This window comes from Phalaenopsis equestris, unplaced genomic scaffold (genome assembly GCF_001263595.1).
Source record: "Phalaenopsis equestris unplaced genomic scaffold, ASM126359v1 Scaffold000256, whole genome shotgun sequence".
NCBI lineage: Eukaryota > Viridiplantae > Streptophyta > Magnoliopsida > Asparagales > Orchidaceae > Phalaenopsis > Phalaenopsis equestris.
The window spans coordinates 1130865-1143085 of NW_018164698.1; the positions used below are offsets into that span (position 1 = coordinate 1130865).

The 12221-nt window shown below is 33.7% G+C and overlaps 1 protein-coding gene across 4 annotated transcripts; it reads right to left on the reverse strand.

The window, feature by feature from the left end:
* Positions 1 to 4775: 4775 nt before the first annotated feature.
* LOC110024465 (EID1-like F-box protein 2) lies at positions 4776 to 10445 on the reverse strand. 4 transcript variants are annotated; one of them, XM_020724442.1, is made up of 4 exons: positions 10176 to 10445; positions 10010 to 10060; positions 9841 to 9927; positions 4776 to 5669 (listed from the first exon to the last, which is right to left on the reverse strand). In XM_020724442.1, the coding sequence occupies exon 4, from the start codon at positions 5617 to 5619 to the stop codon at positions 4879 to 4881; it is 741 nt and encodes a 246-aa protein (XP_020580101.1). In that variant the 5' UTR covers positions 5620 to 5669; positions 9841 to 9927; positions 10010 to 10060; positions 10176 to 10445; the 3' UTR covers positions 4776 to 4878. The 4 variants fall into 4 exon arrangements, 3 of the variants coding, with proteins under 3 accessions (XP_020580101.1, XP_020580100.1, XP_020580102.1); XM_020724441.1 differs by lacking the exon at positions 10010 to 10060; XR_002294000.1 differs by lacking the exons at positions 4776 to 5669; positions 10010 to 10060 and adding an exon at positions 7256 to 7666.
* Positions 10446 to 12221: the final 1776 nt, after the last annotated feature.

A 12221-nucleotide genomic window follows, 5' to 3' on the forward strand; every position in this document is an offset into this window, starting at 1 on the left:
TATATATATATAATGATAATAATTATGCACCTTTCATAAATTGCATGCCAAACATATTCAAAAATATTATCAGCAAGGAATCATTGTTATGCATATATGACATAACTCGATAAAAATAAAAAGGTTGTGTATTCAGGCGTAATGCGAAGTTAAATATTATAACTACTCTAACAAAATGAATGCATAAAAATTTGTGGCAATAAATCAATGTAAAGCGAACAATCACATCATATTAAGAGGATAATGTGAAATTCATTAAATAAATAAGCTAATTTCTCATACATTCATAAATAGTAAAACACATCGAGAAGTAACAAGGATTGCGCCCATAACAAGGAATGGTACGTTTATGTGTTACTTAGTACGAAGTCACTTAGCCGATGCATATCACAAAAGTCTAATATCTCGATCAAAAAGTGAATTTCTTGTCACAATGCACTGCGCTCCACTAACACCTAAATTCAAAAGAATATAATCACTCCCATAAAGGCAATTGTACAACATTTATTCAAGAGAAACAATAATTTAAAGATATGCTTTTGATATAATTGGTTTTACAAACTTCCCAAAGATTCACCCATTTCAATCACAAATAATTTGATATTTTCATATAGAATATTATTGACACTAAAGTTACAAGTTTCTTGGTACAACTGATAATAAATACGACCATAAAGCACAGATTGTGTATTTATGTGTGCTTTGCACTCGCCTAAATCATATTTCTTTCCTTGCCTATAAGCTTAGGTAAAATTCTACCTTTATATTCTCTAACTTATAAATTTATAAAAAATTTATTACGGAATTTAATTCAATCAATATAATTCAATCCATATATCAAAAAGGTTACATAAGATTAAACTCTCTACACATTCATATTAGAAAGTTAATATCACCCAATACTCATTTGTTTATTTAGTTAAATGTTTACCATTACTCTTATTACCATCCATTTTTCTTTAAACCAGAAACTAGTTGAAGATTTTAAAGCATTATTTATTGGTTTCATGCTTCCACGTTATCATTTGATTTAATCTATTGGAAAATAATGTAATTATCATTTGCCTCATATTTATTTAGAAACAACAACAAACAACAACAAAATCTTTATCCCACTAAGTAAGGTGAGCTGCATGAATCCTTTTTCTCCATTGAGACCTATTTAGTGTCCTATTTTCATTTAATTCCAATAAATTAAAAACATTTTTTATACAATATGCCTAAGTCTTCCGAGGTCTACCTCTGACTTTCTTAACATAAGTTGAATCTAAAGAATCCACTCTTTTAATCGGATCATTAGATGGTTGACGTTTAATTAAGATCATTATTTATAAACAATCAAACCTAAATCAATAAAAAAATTTGGGACTAGGATTTACCTAGAGTTGCACATCAAAAAAGATGATGATGATGATGTGAGAAAGAGAGAAAAAATTAAAAAAAAATTTGTCTACAGTCGCTTGATCCTCTCCCTCTCAACTCAACCGCTCCTATACCCTAATTCGCGATTGAGGGTTTAATAATAGGCAAGAAACTATGAAGTAGGGCGGTCGGGCCAGTCAGGTTGGACCAATTTGGTCCAGATTAAAAAAATAAGATATCACAGATTGCACGGCAAAGACCTACAGCTCTTACAAGAAGCGAGAAGCATATGGTAGCTAGTTATAGCCAAATAAGAGAGTATCTAGATCAACTAAAGGATTATGTGATTGGTATCATTAGGAGAGCATTGCGCCCTAACACTAGAATTTTAAAAATTAAGCTATTTGTTTGAAAAAAAATTAAAATTCAATGTAAAATAAATCTATATTTAAAACTTAGCTAAATCATTTACTTTGAATTAATAATTTGATCGATTTGGACAAATTCTTAAAACACAATTTAATATAAAATGACAACAACCTGGTCATCTTGCAAGGCACCGACAACAGCCGCCAACCCCCTCCACTATCGGTCGCTGCCACCATCCATCGACAACCGCCGCCACTGCCGCTTGTAGCCATCATTGGCCACCACCGCCACCCATTGGCCACAGCCCTCTCCGATAAGCAAATTACTTTTCAAATACATTATTTTCATTTACTTCAATCTATAAAAAATAAAATAAAATAAAGTTGTTCATTTATCTTACATTGAGCCAAACAACACTAAAGTATTTCAAATACAATATACTATTTTTGTTTTGTATTCATTTTACAATATATTACTTATTTAGCAAGCCAAATAGCCCCTAATAATAACAATAAATTTGGTACCCACTGCTTGTAATCGGACGTAGATTAAATCAATTCCTAGTGCAATCAGTCTTGTTTTACTTAAAAGCTCGATTTCTATAGAAAAATTAGCCTAAAAAAAACTTTCCTCGTTTCTATTCTATTTTCTGCACCTCTCACCTGGATTGTCAGTCCAAAAGGCTAGTTCTCGGGGGCCCTTCTTATCAGTTGCCGATAACCTTATCGCTGAAACCTTCTGCTGCTACTAACCCTCTGTCCTGCTAATTCGATAACTGCTGCTCTGCATCAGCTGCGATTATCCCATGGCTTTGCTTTGCTACATGCTGCTACTGCATTCCTATTCCACTGCCTTTACAAAGTCCAGATTGTGAAAATCAACCAATTGAGTGTAGAAAACAACAAAGGGAAAGTCTGTCAGCAGCAAGAGAAAAACTAACACTAAAAAGGACCACGGTCAAATTGGTGTCACATAGCATTGATTATTGATGCCCGGTACAAACAAGGTCATGATATCTAGACAAGTGAAAGATCCAACCCAGTCCCGTAGTTTAATAATAGCTGAGTTGATTGAATATTTCAACCAGATGAAGTTACTTTCAAAGTTAAGTTTCAAATTCTATTTAAACATATTAAATCAATACACTTGCTGAATCCGATCCTCTATAAGTAGTATAGAGTTGACATAGTTCAAAAACATCAAATCTCTCATAATAATCGAGTTGATAGAAGATTTCAACAGGAGATGTTCTATTTAAAATTATGCTTTAAAGCCTATCTGAAATTCAATTATTTCAATTTCAGAACCAATCCTCTTTAAATGAGGCAAAGTCGACAAAGTTCAAAGATGTCAAATCCTTGATGATGAACATGTTGAATGTAAATTTCAACCGGAGAGGTGAACTCATAAAATTCAAATTCAAATTATAAAAATTTAAAAAAAGTTATATTTAAATAAACATACTTTCACTTAAAAGCTAAAGAGTAAAATTCATCCACTTTCAGCAACCATTTATCGGTATATTTAAATTTGTTTGGATCAAATTCAAGCTCTCAAAGAGCCAATGTCATATCAAACATATTATTAAATTCATACTCAAAATGATCTCATGTCAGTAAGAAAGTAGCTGAAATCATTGATCCCTGTGGTTTTGGTTAGAAGGCTCCACAAAAGAATCGGTAACGATAAAAGCCTTTTGATAGAGTGATTTGGCCAATAGGCTACATTAAGAGGTTTGTCTAATAAGATTCATTGTAAAACAATCACGGCTGCAACCCGTGTATTTCCAATATTCTACCTATTTGAGTTATGAATCATACGATATACTTAATAGGACATAAAACCCTCTGTAAGCTAAGGTTAACTTATATTAGTTTTCATAAACAAACAACCACTCTAGGTTTACAAAATTTTCTTGGATGAAACAACTCATGGCAAATGATAAAGATCATTCTACCAAGTTGGGTCGACTACCTCTTCAAATTAAAAAAACCAGGGACCAAAACAACCCTAGAAGACAGATCAGGTTCGTCATCATTTCCCCCACCATCCACTTTTAAGCTCACAATGACAATTTCATAATTTAAAATTTTAAAGTTCATATTACTATATGCTAAGCCTGAATATATAGCACCTAATAATTAGCCTTAATCGAAAGTGCTCTCTCTTTATCAAGAGAGGTAATTAATCATAGAGATTTGTACTAATAAGAAACTTTAAACCCTAGATCTTAAATTCTCACAAAATGAGAGCAAAATCTCTTGGTAGTGTCTTCTTCTGAAAAATTTAACCCAAAACCTAACAATAAGCTTCCCTTATCTCATTCTCATTTTCCTTTTTTTATTCTTTTCAAGGGAGGTTGAGACATTCGAATTTTGGAGCCCACAGTAAGAAGGGTAATAAAATATCACATAACTTTAAGGAATTTTTTTTTTATTAAATCCCTGAAGAAAAACTATTCCAAACTTATCTTTACGCATTGAAGAGGCATGGAAATTGCGTGGCTTTCTTAAGCAACCATGAAAAAAATACCTTGTGCCTCTTGCAATTGTTGATAGATCCGCAATAGAAGAATATGTTTTATCATGATCTTAATTCACTAGAACTAAATGCAAAGATGACACTAAATAGGACGCAATGGAGAAAAAGGATTCATGTAGCCGACCCCACGTAGTGGGATTAAGGCTTTGTTGTTGTTGTATGCTAATCACCTGCATCATTTCAACAAAATTTGACTTAACAATTTCAGATGCAAGTAACTAAAGAATTGGAGCCCTAAATCTACTATGCGGTTGCTATGTTAACCTGCCTGCATAAAAAATGGCATGCAATACTGCTTGATCAGATGTCATTATTGGAGATAAATAAAGCTTTGCCGAGAAAGAAGAAAAAGAAATGCAATTAATAGATAAAATTAAAGGGGCATCTACATACATACCACCCAATTCCCATGTCTTTGCATATCTAACACCTAAACTTTGCTTTTTTACATTTATACCAGCCAAATCTTTCATATCACATCAAAAATATCATTATTTTAACATTTAAAAAGTGAAATACACCTTTTCAAGCACAAATAGGAGGCATATGTGAAATTTGAAATTTAGGTGTATTACCCTCTAAAAAAGTTCCAAAGAGTTCCAAAGATCACTCTACTTCACAAGTCCCTTCAGAATCGGAGGATAGGGGTAACAGTGTGCACCTGCCAAGTAGATGTCCATTCAAGCACACATAATAATCTATGCAATCATCATAAGAACCCAATCTGCTGCCCGCACTCTTGGGTATCATTTTTGCCTGTAGCATGCTCCACATCTTTGCTTTACAATATGGACAAGCCTCAGTTGGATCGAATTTAGCTCCCCTGTCAACCAACATCTTCCTGACCTTTGAGACAAAAAATGACTTGAAGACACCACGAAAAAACCCCACATCACAATCCTCTGCCTGATCAATATGCTCACAAGGGTCTGAGACATACAGGACATCTGTTCTACACTGTGGAATGAGAAAGCTTTGGCCTGATGTCCTTGAAAAACGTGTTTGATGGACAAAGTGACTTGGGATATGCATGCTATTAAACAGACCCTTTTTGCTGCATCCAGAACAATATGTTAGAAGTTTGGCAAGCGCTTTCCAGTTCCCATACCCAGTTTGACTACCACTAGATTGCAAATCTAACATCATCTTTGGAGCTCGGCTTCGACAGAACTCCTTCCATAGCACTCGTTTGGCAATATCATCAAACCATTTGCAAACACAAGAAATTACTGCAATTAATCTAGGATTCCAGTTGAGGTGCTGAAATATAAGAAATATAGCATCCTCACTTAGATGGCGTTTAGTGCATATACAGATTGCTGAGTGGATGCAGCGGTACTGCTTCATCACAAAAATAAATAAAACAGATGACAGCGGATGAACTATCTTTTTTGCACCTGCTTGAAATTTATTTAAATACATAATTAATTAAAATGGCACTAGACAATCATACACAAGAAAATTTAATATAATACAGAAGGTTGAGAAGACTTCATAAACCTAGGTGACACCTTACAATCATTAACTGTCAGAAACAAAATAACTTCACGTCAATATATGTCACCAAGATACCTTACTCTTACATGCATGGCATTTTACATCATAGACTAGAAAAAGAAAATAAGCCTTTACTTTACAACAGTGACACAAATCTGCATTTGCCCAAGCTTTTGAAATTTTTCATGATACTTTACTCAAATAAGGCGTCAACAAATACTTCACCTCCAAGAACCATTTCAAACGGGAACACACAACTCAAAGCATCTGTCCAAATAGCAGATTTTTGAGGTAGCCTCCCTAAAGCTAAAGCCTTAATATGTTTGCTCATTTTCTTATTTGTTTCTTTTCTTCATACTTTATACTTATTAACATACATCAACATTAGGATGCTATGATGAAAAATCATTGGCTTAATTAGAGTTACATCAAAAATCATTATTTAGACTATGCAATTTATCTTGACAATGGAGATCCTTAAAATAGATAATTGAGATTAGGCATCTTAGTGCGTGTTATTGATGTTCAGGTAAAAGAGACATTTACAAGTGAAAAAATATAATAGTAAAGAATAATTTTATAGGAATAATTGAAGAAAGATGAGAAATTCGCGAAAGCTCCAGTGACAAGCAAGATTAGAGAGAGTAGGCCTTAGATGGTTCGGTCTTGTTAAACGTCGACCATCTGATGACCCTACTAGGAGAATAGATGTTTTAAGTTTGACTTTTGTTAAGAAAGGTAAAGTTAGACTAGACCTAAAAAGACCTAAAAAAGCTTGAGCATATTGTATAAAAAATGATCTTAATTTATTAGGATTAAATGAAAATATGATACTCAATAGGACGCAACGCAAAAAAGGATTTATGTAGCCGACCACATCTAGTGGGACAGAATTTTGTTATTATTGTTGTTGTACTCGAAGAAAAATAGGTGAATAATATGTAATTTTAGCAGATATAAAGTAAATAATTAATATCAAAATTAGGAGATCAAGTACTGGTTAGGTTTGGTGAGTGGAAACTTTAGAATCCTTGGATTTGTTTTACAAAGAGATATAGTTCAATATAACGACTAGGATTAAAGACAGTTGTAGAAAGGAAGGAAATGCCTCAAGGCTTACGTATGATAAAAGAATCACTATCAAGAGTTAAATTTACAACAACAAAAAAACATTGTAGCAACGATATTGTATGGTACAAATTGATTAGAAATAAAAAAACTAATAGTAATCTAAGCGTGAAAAGCAATAGAACAATAACATGAATTTGTGGAACAGCTTGGAGTACTGGAACGAGGATGATAACACTAAAGAGATGGAGGAAATAGCGCCCAAAAAAAAAATGTAATAAGAAAAAAAAAATCATTGCATAATTTAAACAAATACAAATATGAAATAAGATAAGCAAATAAGTTGGGGAATACAATTACAGTTCAAGGGGAAAGAGGAACTCTTAGGACAAACTTGACACATGTCAAGTGTTCAAAAGTTCTTGAACACCGAGTTCATGATGGAGAGAGATTACAAATGTCACACCCCAATCAACTCCCTTAAGTCAACCTGAAGTATAACAATAGATAACGACTCCGACAGACTTCAATTTTCACCTGAAACGCATTTTGATATGTACTCATCAAGGTTGAACAAGTAGAGAATTAGTTTTGTAAAATTGCCACAAGCAAATTCTCACATTTTGACCCATTAATTAAATCTTTGATATTAAATATAAATCATGAAGTGTGTATAATCAATCCTAAAATACAATACAGAGCTTCTAAAAATACTTAAATATGAAATTCTATGTATTCCAAAAGTCTTCTATGATCTCCTAAAACTTTACACTCAAAGGCTATATAAAAAAGTCATCCGGCTAACGTTCCACCTGCTCCTTGCTCCTTTCTGAAAAACAACATTATATTATTTTGTAAGCTCTATGTTCAATGTGATAAAAAAATGCTAACATAATATTCAAACATATAAATAGAAAAATAATGTACACGCTAGTCAGAAGACTTACATAAATAACAACAGTCGTAATAAATAAACTTATTTTAACACTCAAATAGGAAAAAAAAAAGCCGCTTATAAACAGTAGATGCAACATTTGACATAAGAAAACAGAATTATTATTAAGTCACTTAAGTTACCATATCATGTAATATAATACGTGCACTTGCTTCACTTATATTTCCATTCATATTCTCAACCTCCTCTGTATCAGAAATTTCATATTATATTTGTATTGATTTTGATATAGTTTGTTTTATTAACTCGTCACCCAACCCATCAACCATAATAACAGTTAATAAAATTGGTTCTCTCAACATCCCTAATATTAATTGGCCCGTCACAACATTAATATCAAAAGTAAAAAAGTTTTTTATTTTCCAAACAAGGCTCATCTCGTCAGACTATTGTCATTCCCTGTGCAGGTCATCTATTTGGATAAACTTTCATTTTTTTGTTTAAATTCCACGTCTTTTGTCAATTCAGCAACAAACTTATAATTAGCATAATTAAAATTTTATTTTCTACGAATATCCTCTTGCATATCAGGCAAATGATATGAAACAAGAAATAAATATATTAAAATGCCCACATATGACTTGACGGATACTGATTTATAATTTTTGTTTAGAAGATGAGATGACAAAAAATGCCAAAGCAAATAATCCACACCAACATGATCTACAAATAAAGGTGGACAATCTCTTAAAAAGCAAACAACTTATATATTGATGGAGTATGCACTTTTAGATTTATCTAAATAGGTGAAATGTGAAATTTTATTTTATCTTAAACGCATTCTCAATTTCTTTACCAGATTGAAGCTATTTAAAATTCTCCACAAGTCTCCCTCTAAGCGCATGAAAATCAAGGAACCAAGAACCAAAAATAAAATCAATTTTTATTTTATTTATAGAAATTCTTCGCTAGAAACTTCATCAAAAGTTAAATCGACATGTTCAATGATTCATCAATTATAATATGCATGAATTTCATTTTTACAATAAGAAGTACATTCAATTTCAAGTGGAATTTAGCTTCACATTCAAGAGTAAATTTAGATTTTAAAGGCAATTTAGATTCAGAATTGATGATGAGTTCAGTTTCAGTTTAAAATTCAGTATGCAATCGGGGCTTAAATTTAAAATTGATCCCACATTCAAAATTCAGCTTAAGGCTCAACTTTTGACGCTTACATGGATATAACTTCAAGTATAAGAATAGGTTCTCATATGAGTAAAGATTCAAAATAAGATATAAATTTATATTGTAACAGCAAATCATCTTGAGCATCTAAAACATCCCAAAGTGCACTCATAACCAGTAGATATTTGAAAATGAACATAATCACCCATGCACTATTCTCTAGTCTGGGTATGTGTAACAAGCTTTAGAGGAGAAAGCAATGATTTCTCTTTAGGAAGCTATTTCCAAGGGTGAAAGTCCTCATAATATACCTTATATTCAAAACTCTAAACACTGCTTCTAATAGTACTTTCAGTGAATTATAATTAAGTTAATTCACAGTCTCCTGTCGAAGATCTTTGATGAAATAGTTAATGATAACAAAATGACTTTTGAGGCAAATGTTTTTCAGTCATAGAACTCATAAATCTATTGTAATATTAAAATGCAACATATTCATCTTGTTTACAACATTTTAATGTTCAAGCAGGTAACCTTGTAGTTACAAGATAAAAAATATTGCTCATTACAATCTCTAATCACTTTAGCTCAACTCATATGAATTCAGTTTCACATATAAAACTTTGTCACAATGATTAAACACAACCAACTATTTTTGATTTAGCACATTCGAGTCTTTTAGAATCAAACAGATGGAAATATTCAAAGAACTGTTAAAATTTTCATCCTCTTGATAGGGAGTGTGATCCGTGGCATACTGGTGTTAGATGAAGCATTCTGTTTATACTCCAGTTATCAGAGCTAGTTGTGAACCAGATAACCTCTTAGATACATTACCCGAAACCATTACAAGAATCAATAACAATAAATAAAGTAGAAAATGAGAGAAATGCAACAAAAAAACCCATAATTTGTGTAACCTTCAAATTATCTTCAATCTCATCCACCATTATTATCTCGCACCTTCCCGATGGCAGCAATCTCGTTTCCTTGCAACACTAATCCCCCTACAAACACAAAATGATCCAACTCAAAATAATCACGAAAAGAGACCAATAAATTGCTTCCAAATCCAATAATACTCGTCACCTTCCTCATCCAAGCAAGGCACCGAGGATTCAGTAGTGATTTTAACGAGATCTACAAACTCATAAACGTGAACGCCAAAAAACCTAATCGTGATTTCCGATTGTTTCTTCTCTTTCATTCATTGGTTCCGCTGCAAAAACTATCTATTTCAGGGTTTTGGGCATACCGATACGATGACTTCGGGCACGTCGTCATCTCGAGAAATGAAGAGAAAGCGGGAAACTCTGCAGGCGTTGCCGACCACATCAACAACTTCGGTGAGGCGGTGCTTCTTATCCTCTTCAATCTTCTGCCGGAGATCCAATTGTGTTGGATCGGGAAGGAGGCGGAAGAAGCGAGGAATCCACTGCTAGAATCCAAAGAACGGAAATGGGCTGCATGACTGAGTTGGGTGGCGGCATCACCAAGTTATAATAATCAATATGACATAGGCTGAAATGTGACTAGCAATATGTTAGTTTTGAGGTCAGTTACCAATATTTTAAAGCTTTGAAATGTGAGATATTTTCTTAGCCTAATACAACTTATAATCATATTTTATAACATAATAGTGTCATTTGGATGCTATTTATTTTGATTAATTCTCATCCAATGTGTTTACTTTTTTCCGTTTTCATTTTCACCTTTATTTGATGTCTAGTGATTATATATTGATTAATTTCTTTTACGTGTAAAACTTGTTAGCTTAATATGTCACATCTTTAATTTAATATGTAACAAAATGTCTTGATATGCTTTTTTTTTTAATGACTGGATTATACTTGACTGCTAATTTATGGGAATTGAAATTCTGACCTAGGGTTACAAACAAATCCATTTATAAACCTAGAAAGAGCGAAAAATGAAACCTTGAGTATAATATGTAATTAACAATTATACATGTACATCACCCCCAACCCACATAAGGAAACTTCCCTAATTTGGACAGAATCTTCTGCTCCAGCATCTGTCTCTTATATGATATATGAGTCATACCTAACAAATCTCCACTTTGGCGAATATTCAGCCCGTTAGGAGAAATACATCATGAAATTTCTGACATATCAGAAGAGGGTTGGGTCACCATGCTGCTCTAGCAACTGCAAACATTCTCTAGCATCGACGATTTCAGAGTAAGGTTTCCCATTGTTTGCGGTAGTTCGACCGGGCTTCTGAGAAAGTTCAGCATGGTCGGTTTCAGCGAGGTAGTTACAGGAGTCCGCGGGTTGGTTTCGCTCCCTCCAGGCGGTTGCGAGCTGCAGCGAGGACGCGCTGGGCGGACGGAATCAGGGAAGGAAGGGATCAATGGAATTTTTTTTATTTTTATCCCTTTGAATTTCCTCTGGAATTTCCTTTGCTGGAGGCTGAAGGAAGGAAACTTTGGATTTGAATTTCTCAAGGAAGAAAACTTTGGATTTCCTTTGTTGGAGTTGGAGTGAAGAAATGAACTTTGCTTGAGGTTCGCGGAGCGCTTTGAGGTTATTGGGAGTGAATTGGGCTCGCGGGTACGAACATGTGCGAAGCAGTTCTGATAAAGGGCTGCGACAGTTCTGTGAGTTCTGCTTCAGGAGTTCGCGGTAGAGGTCGGCCAGATAACAGGTTCGCGCGAGAGGGCTATAGCGACAACTGGATTTGCGACAGAAGAAATTGTGACAATTACAGTTCGGCTTGCGGAGTTTGCAAGTTTGTCGCAGAAGAAATTACGACAGGTGGAGTTCGCGAATTCCGTTTTCATTGGCAAGTACAATTTGTGATTTATAATTTTTAACAATTATAGGTCTTGTAGAGCCCTTCACTCAATGGTAATTTTCTTAATAAATCATCTTATAATTATAAGAAATGTAAGCGATTGTTTCATTGCCCTTGTGCTTATTACAATTACCTTTTTTGGACTTTATACTGAAATAAAGTTTTGTCGCTCAATTTAAAAGACTGCGTCAGCTTTTTTGCATTTTTTATGCATTCATTCTGATAAATTTTTCCTTTAAATTCTTGATTTTATGCTTTTGAAAGGTTGAAATTATATTTTCCAGATTACAGTAGGATTAGCACGTAATCGTAGCAAAACAAGAATTTTGAGAAAAATCAGGCTAGCGTAGCCGCGCCTAGATCTGGCGTGGCAACGCCATGCGAGCGGTGTAGTCACGCCAACTTTCTGGCGTGGCCACGCCGTGAACATGAATTCTTGTGAAACCATTTGCTCTCGACATAACCACACCATCTTTCGGGCGTG

What these genes read in the sequence shown, in the direction of transcription:
- LOC110024465 (XM_020724443.1), bottom strand. Translation starts at nt 5,619, where the DNA reads ATGAAGCAGTACCGCTGCATCCACTCAGCAATCTGTATATGCACTAAA.